Here is a 15960-nt window from a genome sequence, read left to right as displayed (position 1 = left end):
GGAATAAGTTCAAAGAGTACTCCCAAGGATGTTTAGCGGGCTGAGAGGAGAAACTCTGGAAAAACAGACTAAGGGATTTTTGGTTCAAATCCATGTCAGACTGTAAATCCACAAATTGCTCAGTGTATAGTTGAGCACACTGCAGGTGTGCTTGTGTGTGAAGGTGATGTGATGCAGCAGATTTAGAGTTTTGATCTTCTTATGTTTTTCACTTTAATATAAGAAATAACATTTATGCAGTCTGTCATTAGTATCATATAAATAAAGTTGGGAGAAACGTGAAGAAAAAAGGAAAAGAAAATTCGTTCGGTGTGATCTGAGTGTGATTGGTTTCGTCTGGGTGGAAAAGTTTTGCTTCTGGTTGGAGGCTAGGATTCAGTAAAACAAGCAGGGTCACCTTTACTTTTTGCTTTTACTGCAGATTTTGCTATTTAACCCGTGATAGGTTTATTTGTAGTAGTACGTGGGTGTTTTTCTGCCGTCCATGTTTCCGTTTCCAGCCAGATGATGACAGTGAGGGTGTTGCTGTAGCTGTGCAGAGATAAGAGATAAACTCCAGCATATGTTGGCTAAACGCGGCTGTCAGGCGCAGATAACACAGACAATAACGGTCCACTAAACCTGAAAATGTGCATTAAGACGCCCCACTATGGCTCGAATATGGATACGGAACGCTGACCTGACTGCCGTCTGCTCGGAGGGTTGCTAAGGCTAATGTGTCTCCACTCGTGGACTTTATCGGGAAGCACTGGCTGGACGCGCAGGAAAATACTCACATTTCTTTGACGCTACGTTGTTTTATTGATAACAGCTTGGATGATGCGGCTTTTATTTCGCGGGGTGTCCAAGCTAACACAGCCCGTCGTGCTGTGGCTGGAGCACCGCCCGGCTCTCTCCGCCACGCTGCGGAGCAACACTAACCAGGCGTACCCGCTGCCACCTGCACGCCACGCGCTCCTGCTCTACAGCCCGCGCGCACCTGTCCGTCCTCACGTGCGTTCCCTGACGAGTCGAGCACGGACGGCCGCACCGGACCAGACTCTGAAGATCCAGTCGGACCCGAACAGCAGCCAGAGTCCGACCACAGTCCCCCTGGAAGATGCGAAACGGATCCTGCGTTTTGCTCGCTCGGAGAGATGGAGGCTGGCAGGTACAGCGCGTGTGCACGATCGCGTGGTGTCACAGGCACCGTTTGTTCCAGTGGTGTTTTTTTTTTTTTTTTTTTTTTTTTTTGCATTAGTTTGTTGTCGAAATAATTAAAAAGAGGTCCTAATTATCACAAAAAAATCACTCAGTAGGCACTTTTGTTTGTTTATTTTCTTTGTTTTGACAAACCTTTTCGAGCCACGCGTCATAATTGGGTGCAATCAAGTCCAGAAATATTTGGACACCAACTCTGCAGATGCATGTATCTTTCTGTTTGATGGTTTAAAAAAATAAAAGCTTGGTCACTCAGCCTTGTCTTCAGATCAATTCCCTGATCAAAAAGGAAAATGTGGGAACATGACCTGTCTCACTCCTTACCATTTGAGGTGGCCTTAAAGGTGTATAGTCCACAGACCAAACAGCCTTTCGGTACCACTTAAAGGGACTAAACAGCGCTTACCAGAACCTCCAGAAATTTGCAATGCCAGGATTGCAACAAAGAATTTAACCAATATACATGTACATATATTGATCAGTTGATTGCTAGATGAAACTATTGGTTTAATTAATTGTTGAATTTCTAGCATCAAAAATTTCTGGAGGGTCTGATTTATAATCCAGCCTCAGTACTAACATGGCCTCCACAAAATGGTGCCACCCCAGGATGGTAACTATAGTCATGTAGGGGTCAGTGAAGGATTACACAGGGGTCAGCATTTAAAATTGCCCCAATCATATTGAAGTACATCACATTATTTGACCATAAAGATTGCAAAAATGTACAGTTTGTGTTATCAATGACTGAATGTTATGGGGTATAAACAGCAAAAATGGTGACAAAGGTCAGTTTCTACAGGGGTCAAACTTTAAAATTGCTTCAAATTTGGTAAAAAGTGATGCAAATTATTGGTTGAGTTAATAGGGTTTTAAAATGTTCACCGTCTGTTATGACTAGTTATCACATTGCGGGGTCACATATTGAACCCATAATGTGATAACATTATGTTTACCCAATAAACATTAACCTTGTTTGACCATTACTTTGAAAACCAAGCATTTAACACAGTCAAAACTATTACATTTATGAATCCTGTCAGCTCCAAAAATTTGCATCACTTTTGGGCCTTGTACAGTGTGAAAATTAACCTTTGTCATTATAATTGCTGTTTTTATAACTCTGTAACATTTACTCATAGTTAGTACAAACTGTACCTTTTTGGAGTCTTTGTGATCAGACTAATAACTTATGCCAATTCAACATTTGCTGTGGTAGCCCTGGGTGCAAACAAGGGACCAGCTGAAGGGACTTTATTTTTTTTTTCTTGCTTTGCGGTATGGCAGGAAGAGTTTTAAATTGTTGACCCTTGTGTCTTTATTGACCCCTACCTGGCTATAGCTGCCACTGTGGTAAGGTTATACATTTTTGTGTTGGCCATGGTATGCTGACGCAGGATTGTAAATGTTTTTTAGTCTCCTTAAGTGGTACCAATTATGTGATAATTGACTTTGAGCTCATAGACTAGTAGTCTCCTTCAGTTTTCACGTATGTGACAAAATTTGCTTTGTTTAGAAAGCTATTATTACAAAGCATGTTTAGTTCTCTGGCAGATATACTGAGTTTCCACTGTGGGATCTTGCAGACAACAGGAGGAATGCACATGGGTGCTTGCACAAGGTTTAAACTGGGAGCTCGTAGTCCCTTACTTCCATGTAGGAAATATGCATATAGACTCTTACATATTTACAATGAGTTGTTAAATGTTACCCACTGACTCATTTTGGGAAACCAAATGAAATGTAACTAATGTCAGTCCTGACAACTGACACAGTAGACCTGTGTGAGTGTTGTCACATCTGTCCAGCAGATATTCAGCAAAACTTTTGTGTGAAATATGTCTAGATATTATCCAGAGTTCTTTCCAACAGGATCTCTGGTCACTTATGTTTGCTAGCTGTGATATTGCTGTTCACAGATTTTCTCCTCTCATCTCAGCCTACTTTTTCCTATAACATCATGCTGTGGCTATAATAGCTAAGTGGCCTCTGTGTGCGTGTATGTGTGCGTATAACTTTGATCACAGACAAACTGGGGAGAGTTGGCGTTTGCCATTTGGTATGCATACGAGGGCTGTCAAAGTATAGGTCCTTTTTATTTTTTTCAAAAACTATATGGATTTCATTCATATGTTTTTACGTCAGACATGCTTGAACCCTCGTGCGCATGCGTGAGTTTTTCCACGCCTGTCGGTGACGTCATTCGCCTGTGAGCACTCCTTGTGGGAGGAGTCGTCCAGCCCCTCGTCAGAATTCCTTTGTCTGAGAAGTTGCTGAGAGACTGGCGCTTTGTTTGATCAAAATTTTTTGTAAACCTGTGAGACACATCGAAGTGGACACGGTTCAAAAAATTAAGTTGGTTTTCACTGAAAATTTTAACGGCTGATGAGAGATTTTGAGGTGATACTGTCGCTTTAAGGACTTCCCACGGTGCGAGACGTCGCGCAGCACTCTCAGGCGCCGTTGTCAGCCTGTTTCAAGCTGAAAACCTCCACATTTCAGGCTCTATTGATGCAGGACGTCGTGAGAGAACAGAGAAGTTTCAGAAGAAGTCGGTTTCAGCATTTTATCCGGATATTCCACTGTTAAAGGAGATTTTTTTAATGTAAGACGTGCGGATGGGTCCGCGCGTCGGGACGCAGCCGGCGCTGTGCGGTGGCACAGGAAAAACACCTCCGTGTTGATAACCATCTGTAAAATCCAGGCGGCTTTTGATGGCTTTCAGTGGAGTGAGTATATGAGAAATTGTTTAACAGCTGGACATGTTCCAACTTGTCCTTAAGGCTTCCAACAGAGGTGTTTTTCCTGTGGCGGAGTGTCGCAGCGGCTGCGCGCCGACGCTGCAATCCGCCCGCACGTCTTTCATTAAAAAAATCTCCTTTAACAGTGGAATATCCGGATAAAATGCTGAAACCGACTTCTTCTGAAACTTCTCTGTTCTCTCACGACGTCCTGGATCAATAGAGCCTGAAATGTGGAGGTTTTCAGCTTGAAACAGGCTGACGACGGCACCTGAGAGCGCTGAGCGACGTCTCGCACCGTGGGAAGTCCTTAAAGCGACAGTATCGCCTCAAAATCTCTCATCAGCCGTTAAAATTTTCACCGAAAACCAGCTTAATTTTTCGAACCGTGTCCACTTCGATGTGTCTCAAAGGTTTAGAAAAAATTTTGATCAAACAAAGCGCCAGTCTCTCAGCAACTTCTCAGACAAAGGAATTCCGATGAGGGGCTGGACGACTCCTCCCACAAGGAGTGCTCACAGACGAATGACGTCACCGATAGGCATGGAAAAACTCACGCATGCGCACGAGGGTTCAAGCATGTCTGACGTAAAAACATATGAATGAAATCCATATAGTTTTTGGAAAAAAATAAAAAGGACCTATACTTTATTGACAGACCTCGTATGTGTTTTTGGTCAAAGATGAATGCTGCCAAAATGGAACATTGATGGGACTAATATTTTTGGAGAAACTAGGGATATTGTCTAACAATACTGAACAATGGACATTGATGATTACATTGTGGACTCACACACTCAATGTAAGTACATAATTATCAAAAGTCCATTGTTTTCAATGTTGACTGGTTGGTGTGCCTACACTTTACACGCTCATTCATGTGCAGCCAGTCCAGCTTTAGAGTGGCAGGACTGTGCAAAACGTCTGCACTGGTGCAGTGACTGGGTCAGGGGTGTGTGCTTTCTGTTGTGAGCAGCTTGGTATTCCTGCGGGCACTTACTTTCAGTCACAATGAGTGATGGACTAGTGGTGTTGGAGCTACTTGTTCTTCCCATGTATCAGGGCCGATGTTATACTTCCTCATGTTTCGCTTCAGCATGTCTTTGTACCGCAGCTTCTGACCACCTCTGCTTCGTCTTCCAGATGCCAGCTCACCATAAAAGACTGTTTTGGTTAGCCCCTCATCCGGTATCCTTCTGACATAGCCTGCCCATCTCAGTTGAGCTGATGTGATCAGTACTTCAGCACTGACAGTCTGAGCTCGGCTCAGCACCTCCACATCAGGAATTCTGTCTTGCCACCTGATATGCATGATTGCTCGTAAGTGACGCAACTGGACTCGAGTGATATTTTTGATGTGGCGTCTATAGAGGGTCATGGTGTCAGTTGAATATAACAGGGTCGGCAACACAGCAGTGTTGTACACTTTAATCTTCCTTTGTAGCTTAATGTCATGGCGGGACCACAGACGTCCATGTATGGTTACAAAAGCCTTTGTTGCCAACTGTATTCTTCTCTCAGTTTCAGCATCTGATGAGTTGTTGTTGTTGTTGGTAACTGTACTCCCCAGATATGTGAAGCTGTTGACACGTCTCAAGACCTCGCCACTGACAGTTATGTCAGGTCTGCTTAGGTCATTGCTGTCAAGGGGAGGCTGAAACAGTAGTTCAGTCTTTGTAGTATTTATCTTTAATCCGAACTGCCATTCCAGCTGCATGGAATCGGGTCAACAATCTCTGGTATGTCAGCAGGATCTGTGGCAACCAGAGCAGAATCATCAGTATACAGGTCTATAGACAATAAACCGAACCCTTTTTTTTTTTTTTACTATACAGATTGAATGACATGCGATTACACCAATCATGCTTGAACACTCGTGCGCATGCGTGAGTTTTTTCACGCGTCGGTGACGTCATTTCCCTGTGGGCAGGCCTTGAGTGAGATGTGGTCCCGCCCTCTCGGCTGAATTCCTTTGTTTCACACGCTGCTCGAGACGGCACGCGTTGCTTTATCAACATTTTTTCTGGACCTGTGAGGAATATCCGAGTGGAAAGACGTGCAGACGGATTGCAGCGCTCCGCCACAGGAAAAACACCTCTGTTGGAAGCCTTAAGGACAAGTTGGAACATGCCCAGCTGTTAAACAATTTCTCAGATACTCACTCCACTGAAAGCCATCAAAAGCCGCCTGGATTTTACAAATGGTTATCAACACGGAGGTGTTTTTCCTGTGGCGGAGCGTCGCGCTGGCTGCGAGCCGACCTGCAATCCGTCCGCACGTCTTTCATTAAAAAAAACCTCCTTTAACAGTGGAATATCTGTATAAAATGCTGAAACCGACTTCTTCTGAAACTTCTCTGTTCTCTCACGGACGTCCTGGATCAATAGAGCCTGAAAGTGGAGGTTTTCAGCTTGAAACAGGCTGACGACGGCGCCTGGGAGCGCTGCGCGTCCTTAAAGCGACAGTATCACCTCAAAATATCTCATCAGCCGTTAAAATTTTCACCGAGAACCAGCTGAGTTTTTCAAACCATGTCCACTTTGATGTGCCTCACAGGTTTAGAAAAAATTTTGATCAAACAAAGCGCCAGTCTCTCAGCAACTTCTCAGACAAAGGAATTCCGATGAGGGGCTGGACGACTCCTCCCACAAGGAGTGCTCACAGGCGAATGACATCACCGACAGGCGTGGAAAAACTCACGCATGTGCACGAGGGTTCAAGCATGTCTGACGTAAAAACATATGAATGAAATCCATATAGTTTTTGAAAAAAAATAAAAAGGACCTATACTTTATTGACAGCCCTCGTAGTTTCCAGAACAGCAGCTAGGTAGAGTGTGAAGAGTGTTGGCGCAAGTACACAGCCCTGTTTAACGCCATGGTTGATCTGGAAAGGCTCACTGATGTCACTTCCGATCGATACGCGTCCCGTCATTCCATCATGAAACTGCCTGATCATGTTGACAAACATCTCTGGACAACTGTAGACTTGGAGGACCTTCCACAGTGTTTCTGTGTCGACAGTGTCAAAGGCTTTGAGAAGTCTACAGACACGATGTACAGGGGTTGATGTTGTTCTGCTGCTTTTTCTTGGAGTTGTTCAAAGGGAGAATATCATATCTGCTATAGATCTTTCATCTCCGAAGCCACACTGGCTTTCTGGAATAATCCTCTCAGAGAGTATCTTTAACCTGTTGAGCATGGTCTCTGCGAGGACTTTGCCAATACTTGATAGAAGAGATATGCCTCCGTGGTTACTACAGTCACTCTGATCTCCCTTCTTTTTGTAGATGATGTCTATCAGGGCATCTTTAAAATCCTGGGGAAGTTGTTGTTTTTGCCAGCAGGTGTTGTACAGTGCAAGCAGTTGGTCCTTTAGAGCCTGGCCACCTTGCTTCAGGACCTCTGGTGGAATGCCATCTTGACCTGGAGCTTTGCTTCTTCTGGTCTCTTTCAGTGCCTTCTCCAGCTCTTCCATGGTAATTGGAGTACACAGCTCTTCTTTTGTGGGGCGAAATGCAAGATTGTGACAACATTTTCAACAGCGGTGCCCTGTTGGTTAAGCAGGATTCCAAAGTGCTCTTTGATGTCTTTCATGTCAGTCAGTAACGTGTCATCAGCAGATTTTACTGGGGCTGTGGCATTAGTTCTTGGGTGGTAGGGTGCCTTTAGGGCTGAAAATAGGCCCTGGGAATCATTTTTATCTTCAAGGTTTTGTAGCTCTTCAGCCTTGTTGTTCCACCATCTGTCTTTCATTTTATGACCCATTCTCTGTACCCTTTGGCGGACAGAAAAACTGCTTTACTTCTGGTCGTGTTTTCTGACAGGTACTGTTGGTAGGCTTTGTTCTTTGCAGCAAGACGTTATTGAAACCAGTCCGGAGTCATGCGCTTTTGAATACCCAAAACCTCTTTTGCTGTGCTGTGTGCAGTTGTTTTTACCTTGTCCCATATCTCCTCAATGTTATCCAATTCTTCCAAGTTGGTGTTTTGCAAAGCCAGTTCCATTGCAGAGAGAAACGATTTCTGGCCTGGTAATCACTGTATTCCAACTTTGTGCTGTCAAGTTTCTTTGGAGCTGCACTGGGGGGTTTTCTCCTTGGTAGTGAGATCTTAAGTTTGTTGGTAATTACATTCTGGACTCGCACACTATTCCAACAGGGGGCCATAAATCATCTATATATTAAAAGCTAAGTGGCATCTGTATACGTGTATGTATGCATGTGTGATTTTATTTAGTAAGTTCGATTCAAGTACATAATGTGATTGTAAATACATTAAAAATACATGGATGACACACAAAAGTGAAAACACTTATTTCCATTGTGGCTCATTTAAAAATCAAATGACAAAATAGAAGTAATAATAATAGTGTGTGTATATGATAAGAACCTAAAAATTGTATAAATACATTAAGACAGTAAATTAATATAAAAAATTACGTAATTAACAGGAAATAGTTCTTCAAAAAACTGTTTAGGTCTGAGGTTCTAAAAACATTCTGGACTCACACGCCATTCCATCTCATTATAGAAACTTTGCATAATTTATTACCACCCTTGAAAAATGTCAGTTACCTATTTGATAAACACTACCCAATCTGGAACCCGTGGATCCCCACGGGCAACACGCTAGTAATCTGTATTCCTCTGTAGTTAGTCATTACAGCTCTGCACATCACCCCTATTGTCTTATCAATGTCTTTTTGCTTGTTTTGTTTTACACCCAGGAGCTGTCGGTTTCCTCGCTGTCTCCAGCGCAGTAACCATGTCGGCACCATTCCTCCTGGGTCGTGTGATTGACACCATTTACAGTGCTGGAACAGACATCGAGACAATGACTGCTTCACTGAAATCACTGTGCATCCTCCTGATGGGAGTGTTTCTTTGTGGCGGAGCAGCCAATGCTGCAAGAGTCTACCTCATGCAGACTTCAGGTGAGACAAGGATGGAAGGTTGGTGTGCTGAAACACAGACATGGCCAACAGCAATGAACACAAAATACACTGCACAATAGATTTACTATACACAGGTAGGCTAGGTACACAAATACAACATCACTGTTGACTTATGGCCTCAACTGTACGAGGTCTGTTAGAAAAGTATCGTATCTTTTTATTTTTTTCAAAAACTATATGGATTTGATTCATATGTTTTTACGTCAGCCAAGCTTGAACCTTCGTGCGCATGCGTGAGTTTTTCCACACCTGTCGGTTGCTTCATTCGCCTGTGGGCAGGCTTTGAGTGAGCACTGCTCCACCCCTCTCGTCGTTGTTTTATTGCAAGGAAATGGCGGAATGATTTGGACTTTTTTCCATCAGACTTTTTTCAGAAACTGTTAGAGACAGGCAGCTGGAAACCATTCGAAAAATGTATCTGGCTTTCGGTGAAAATTTTACGGGCTTCACAGAGAATAAGGAGTGTTACTACAGCTTTAAGGATGGCCCACAATGGCGCGCCGCGCTCCGAGCCGCCATCGAGAGGCAGAAACCACCACATCATTTCTAAACGGATCGCTGTGTGGAGCCGGGACCGTCGTGTGCAATTTCTCTGGTTATCACAAGAGCTGGACATCAGCCATTTTCTGGCAGATTTCACTTTTAACAAGAGATTTTGTCATGGAAAGCCACGCGAAGGCTTCGCGCGTCACGACCGATTCGCTGATGAAGCGAGACAAAGGAACACCTCCGTTTCGGAGTGTTAGAGGACAAGTTGGGACATGTCTATCTCGGCTTTCAGTGCTTACCAGTCGAGTGAGTATAAGAGAAATTGTGGAGAGCTGGGCAAAAAAAAAAAAAAAAAAGCCCAAATCATTCTGCCATTTCCTCACAATGAAACAACGACGAGAGGGGTGGACCAGTGCTCACTCAGAGCCTGTCCACAGGCGAATGACGCAACCGACAGGCGTGGAAAAACTCACGCATGCGCACGAAGGTTCAAGCTTGGCTGACGTAAAAACATATGAATCAATCCATATAGTTTTTGAAAAAAATAAAAAGGTACGATACTTTTCTAACAGACCTCGTAAGAGAGAATTCACAAGTTCTTTTTCAACCATTCCACCTTTTGTTGCACTTAATGGCCCTTTCACACATAGTGCGAAGTTTGGATGGCGTTTGGACAAAAACGGCGAAACAGTTCGAAATTAGCGCACCATGAAACACACCAATGGGTAGGCGTGCAGGAACCTAGTGCAAGAGTTCGTGCATGCGCCAGTGTCTTTCGGGCAGGGACACACAGTGCCAACTGCGACACATCGCGCCATTTATGTGGAGGAAATACAAAAAACCAGCCGTACAATGTGGGACCACATCACGCCGCTTATGTAGAGAAAAAAAAAAAAACATATGACCCACTGGACGCAAACCCGCGCCGTCCAAAAGCTCTGGTTGCCAGTTGGAGACTTTACCACTGAGCTACGGAGCTGTTCTTTGAATGCTGCGGGAATCTGCCTCGTATCAGGAAGGACATGGAAGTATTACAGAAAAATTTTTAAATCACATATCATATAAAAACACCGCATTTATCAAGCGAGCAATACAAGTATGATCCATCTGTTTCTCTGTAAATGACCCATGGTCACAGACATACAGTCATGAAATGACATGCACACGTGTCTTGTGGATGACACACCGCAGGACACTGCATCTTGTGGAACAGAGCTCATGCGGGAGACGTGACAGTGAGATCGCCTTCTGCGTGTTCTGATCTGACGGCCCGTTTCAACCTGGGAGTAGCCTGTCCATGTGTGCACGCTCGCTCACTGCAACACGTCGCCACAGTGATATATGTTTGTATTTATGTCCACTTGATAACAGCAAACAGACACACGCGCGTCACAGTTGGCAGTTGTTTGTCCATCCAAACACAGTACATGGTGTCCAGCTTGAATGTCAACATCCGCTTTAGTGGGAGGACACACCTCCTGTGATCTCAGGGCACACACCAAAGCCACACTCTTGTGGGACTTAGACAAATTTCTCTGCGAGTACGAAAGTGATTGCCTGCAGTCTCTTGTCGTGCCAAGAGTGCAACTGGCCACACATTTTCTAAGTGCCATGCGAGCGGTGTTAGATGTTTGTGCGTGTCACCTGGAATTTGTCCGGCACCTGCCGCGAGAGGGTGCGATGGGATCGCACAGCGCACACTTTGACTTTCAGGCGCTTGTGTGCACAAATAGTTGTAGCAACAGGTATATGAGGCGTTGGAGGCAGGGACGACATTACATGGCTTGCACACGATTCTTGCGTTATGCGCACTAAGTGTGCACTTCGTCCAAACTTCGCACTATATGTGACGGGGCCCTAAAGAATGCTGAGTTTGGTTTGTTGTAAAAGAGACACTGTGTGAAAACACCCTAATTAACTGTATAGTGATGTTAACTTTAAAAAAAGTTAATGACTATTCATCGTACATTCCCAGAGAATAGAGTGTTTTCCAAAAATATTGTGAACTATCTGCAGGTACCTACATTGGTTAAAAAAATAAACATTATGTAGTGTTTTTTTTCCTGAGTAATTATTATTTCCAATTATTATATCCAATTATTTCATTGCAATATTCCAGTTCTGATCTTTATCTTCCTCTATGTTGTCTCTTGTTCTGCTGTCCAGGACAACAGATTGTTCGGAATCTCCGTGCCGCTGTCTTCTCTTCTATACTTAGACAGGAAGTAGCATTTTTTGACAAGAATAGGACTGGAGAGCTCATCAACCGCCTCTCTGCTGACACAGCTGTGGTGGGTCGTTCAGTCACCCTCAACCTGTCGGACGGCCTGAGAGCTGTGGCTCAGGCAGGTGGTGGTGTCAGCATGATGGTGAGTGTTCAGGGGTTTGGATGACAACCACCAGGTGCCTGGTTTTTGTTTGATTTGAAACTGAATGTTGCCATATTACACAACTACTGTAACTAAACTCTTTTTAATCTCACCACAATTACAGTAGGTTAAAGACACAATTAGATACAAGATATATAGGGTGTCTCAAAAAATGTACCCAAAAGTATTTGACAGCACAGAAAACTAATCAACATTATCAGACATTTTCTGCATGGACTATGTGGCCAAAGTGTGTATTTTTTCTTCCCAATGCACAGCTTTTAGTTCAGTCTTTCCTTTTTGATGTTTTAACTCTTTATCTTTACCCACATGATCAATGTAACCTCCTCATCTAAAGTTTCCTAAGAAACAAATCATGCCTCTCCAATTTTCCAGAAAACCACCTAGAAAATTCAAGTCTCCTTGCCATTTGCTGGAGAGTTAGTTTGGTCTGAGACTGAATTTTGTATGGAAAGAGATACAAGTCAGTCCTTAGGATGCGTTGCACAGAACTTGACAGTTTTTGTGCTCTGAATTAGGGTTAACTGCGGCATTTTTTTTCTGGACTGTAACCCCTTAAGCCCTTGAGCCTATTTCACCAAAATCACATACCCATACATTATGATTTATTTCTCAGCTTGTACAAGGTCAAAAATGCAAAAGTTTGGATCAGCTAAAAGACAGGTCCTAGGGGATGTTGTGGATGCAAAAAAATTTAAAGTAAATAATACTTGGTAGGAGTAATTGAGGGTTTTTTTCCCCAAAAAATGAATTCCAATTTATGTCTTTATTTGCTTGGTGTTTCAGCTGTGGTTAGTTGATATGTGATTGAAGTGGATACTTTTGTAGAGGAGACTTTGCTTGACATTTTGATGTATAATAAGTGTACAGTGAGGAAAATACGAGGTCTGTCCAAAAAGTATCGTACTTCTTATTTTTTGCAAAAAACCATATGGATTTGAATCACGTGTGATTGCATCAGCCAAGCTTGGAACCTTCGTGCGCATGTGAGTTTTTTCATGCCTGTCGGACCAAGTTTTCACACACTGCAGCCAGGGATTTGGTCCACTCCTCCATACAGATCTCCTCCAAATCTTTTAGGTTTGGAGTTTCAGCTCCCTCCAAAGATTTCTATTGAGTTCAGGTCTGGAGACTGGCCAGGCCACTCCAGGACCTTGAAATGCTTCTTATGGAGCCCTCCTTAGTTGCCCTGGCTGTGTGTTTGGGGTCATTTTGTCATGCTGGAAGACCCAGCCATGATCCATCTTTAATGCCCTTACTGAGGGAAGGAGGTTGTTTGCCAAAATATCACATACATGACCCCATCCGTCCTCCCTTCAATACGGTGCAGTCGTCCTGTCCCCTTTGGCAGAAGAGCACCCCCAGGAGTATGATGTTTCCACCCCATGCTTCCGGTTGGGATGGTTTTCTTGGGGTTGTTCTCATCCTCTAAAACATGGTAAGTGGAATTGATTTCCAAAAAGCTCTCTTCTGGTCTCATCTGACACCATGACCTTCTCCCATGCCTCCTCTGGATCATCCAGATGGTCACTGTGTGAACTTCAAACGGGCCTGGACATGTGCTGGCTTGAGCAGGGGGACCTTGCTGCCCTGCAGGATTTTAAACCATGACAGCATCATGTGTTACTAATGTAATCTTTGTGACTGTGGTCCCAGCTCTCTTCAGGTCATTTCCCAGGTCCTCCTGTGTAGTTCTGAGCTTTCTCAGAATCATCCTTTACCCCACAAAGTGAGATCTGCATGGAATCCCAGACCGAGGGAGGATTGACAGTCCTCTTGTGTTTCTTCCACTTTATAATAAATAATCATAACAGTTGTTGTCTCTACCAAGCTGCTTGCCTGTTGTCCTGTAGTCCATCCCAGCCTTGTGCAGGTCTACAGTTTTGTCCCTGGTGTCCTTAGACAGCTCTTTGGTCTTGGCTTTGGTGACAGGTTGGAGGTGTGATTGATTGAGTGTGTGAACAGGTGTCTTTTATACAGGTAACAAGTTCAAACAGGTGCAATTAATGCAGGTAAAGAGTGCAGAATAAGAGGGCTTCTTAAAGAAAAATTAACAGGTCTGTGTGAGCCAAAATTTGGGGACTCTCGGTTTAAGAGGTTAATGTCTTGCAGAACACACTTTAGGTTCCTGAAATGAGAAAACCGCCCATTACTTTCCAGTAAAACCATTTCCTGGTATTCATATTCAGAGTACGTTGGGTACTTCTTTTTAGACACCCTATATAAATCGCTGATTTTGTACATGCATTTTCTGAATTTGTACATTGTGACAATTCCTTCTATGGTACTTCCATGCAGGTAAAGTACAACCCCAATTCCAGTGAAGTTGGGACGTTGCATAAAAGGTAAATAACACAGAATACAATGATTTGAAATCCTCTTCAACCTATATTTAATTGAATACACCACAAAGACAAGATATTAATGTTCAAACTGATAGACTTTGTTGTTTCTGTGCAAATATTTGCTCATTGCTCATGAATGGATTGCCTGCAACATTGTTTCAAAAAGTTGGGACGGGGCAACAAAAGACTGGGAAAGTTGATGAATCCTCAAGGAACACCTAATTGGAAACAGGTGAGTGTCATAATTGGGTATAAAAGGAGCATCCCCAAAAGTCTCAGCCGTTAACAAGCCAAGATGGGGTGAGGATCACCACTTTGTGAACTGCGTGAAAAATAGTCCAACAGTTTCAGAACGTTTCTCAACGTTCAGTTGCAAGGACTTTAGAGATTCTATCAAATACACGTAAGCGGCAAGACCAAAAACCAACATTGAATGCCCGTGACCTTCGATCCCTCAGGCGGCGCTGCATTAAAAACTGACATCATTGTGTAAAGTATCTTACCGTGTGGGCTCAGGAACACTTCAGAAAACCATTGTCAGTTAACACAGTTCATCGCTATATGTACAAGAGCAAGTTAAAACTGTACCATGCGAAGCAAAAGCCATACATCAACAACATCCAGAAAACGCCGCCGCCTTCTCTGGGCCCGATCTCATTTGAAATGGACAGATGCAAAGTGGAAAGTGTGCTGTCGTCTGATGAGTCCACATTTTCAAATTGTTTTTGGAAATCATGGACGTCGTGTCCTCTGGATGAAAGAGGAAAAAGACCATCCAGACTGTTACCAGTGCAAAGTTCAGTAGCCAGCATCTGTGATGGTATGGGGGTGTGTTAGTGCCCATGGCATGGGCAGCTTACACATCTGTGATGGCACCATCAATGCTGAAAGGTACATCCAGGTTTTGGAGCAACACATGGTGCATCCAAGCAACGTCTTTTTCAGGAATGTCCCTGCTTATTTCAGCAAGACAATGCCAAGCCACATTCTGCACGTTACACCAGCGTGGCTTCATCGTAAAAGAGTGCGGGTACTAGACTGGCCTGCCGGCAGTCCAGACCTGTCACCCATTGAAAATGTGTGGCACATTATGAAGCGCAAAATGTGACAACAGAGACCCCGGACTGTTGAAAAACTGAAGTCGTACATCAAGCAAGAATCGGAAAGAATTCCATCTACAAAGCTTCAACAATTAGTGTCCTCAGTTCCCAAATGCTTATTGAGTGTTGTTAGAAGTAAAGATGATGTAACACAGTGGTAAACATACCACTGTCCCAGCTTTTTTTGAAACATGTTGCAGGCATCCATTTCAAATGAGCAAATATTTGCACAAAACAATAACGATTATCAGTTTGAACATTACCCCTATCAAGGAGAGTGGTTCTGGATCGGAGTGGAGGGGTTCCCTTCTCAGGCACATCCAGTCTCTGTACTCACAAAACGAGAGCTGTGTTCGGGTGCTTGGCAGTAAAGTCGGACTTGTTTTCAGGTGGAGGTTGGCCTCCGCCAGGGCTGCGCCTTGTCACCAATCCTGTTTATGATATTCATGGACAGGATATCGAGGCGTAGTCGGGGGGAGGAGGGTTTCCAGTTTGGTGGGCTCAGGGTCTCATCACTGCTTTTTGCAGATGATGTGGTCCTGTTGGCTTCATCGGCCGGTGACCTCAACACTCACTGGATCGGTTCGCAGCTGAGTGTGAAGCGGCTGGGATGAGGATCAGCACCTCTAAATCTGAGGCCATGGTTCTCAGAGGAAACCGATGGATTTTTCACACGTCCCAACTTCAATGGAACTGGGGTTGATATTTAAAACTACATTGTGTAGGATTTAGGGAGCCCA

At 43.8% G+C, this 15960-nt stretch overlaps 1 protein-coding gene across 1 annotated transcript in view; it reads left to right on the top strand.

Moving 5' to 3' along the window:
* The first annotated feature begins 296 nt into the window (after positions 1-296).
* Positions 297-15960, top strand: part of abcb10 (ATP-binding cassette, sub-family B (MDR/TAP), member 10) — an 80315-nt gene continuing 64651 nt past the window's right edge. The window contains exons 1-3 of the mRNA XM_034187631.1: positions 297-1150; positions 8669-8875; positions 11552-11754. Of these exons, the coding sequence (XP_034043522.1) occupies positions 817-1150; positions 8669-8875; positions 11552-11754 (744 nt within the window). The 5' untranslated portion in view covers positions 297-816. The remainder of the gene's footprint in view (positions 1151-8668; positions 8876-11551; positions 11755-15960) is intronic.

The sequence above is a fragment of the Thalassophryne amazonica genome, chromosome 2, assembly GCF_902500255.1.
Source record: "Thalassophryne amazonica chromosome 2, fThaAma1.1, whole genome shotgun sequence".
NCBI lineage: Eukaryota > Metazoa > Chordata > Actinopteri > Batrachoidiformes > Batrachoididae > Thalassophryne > Thalassophryne amazonica.
This window is presented reverse-complemented; position numbering and strand designations above follow the sequence as displayed.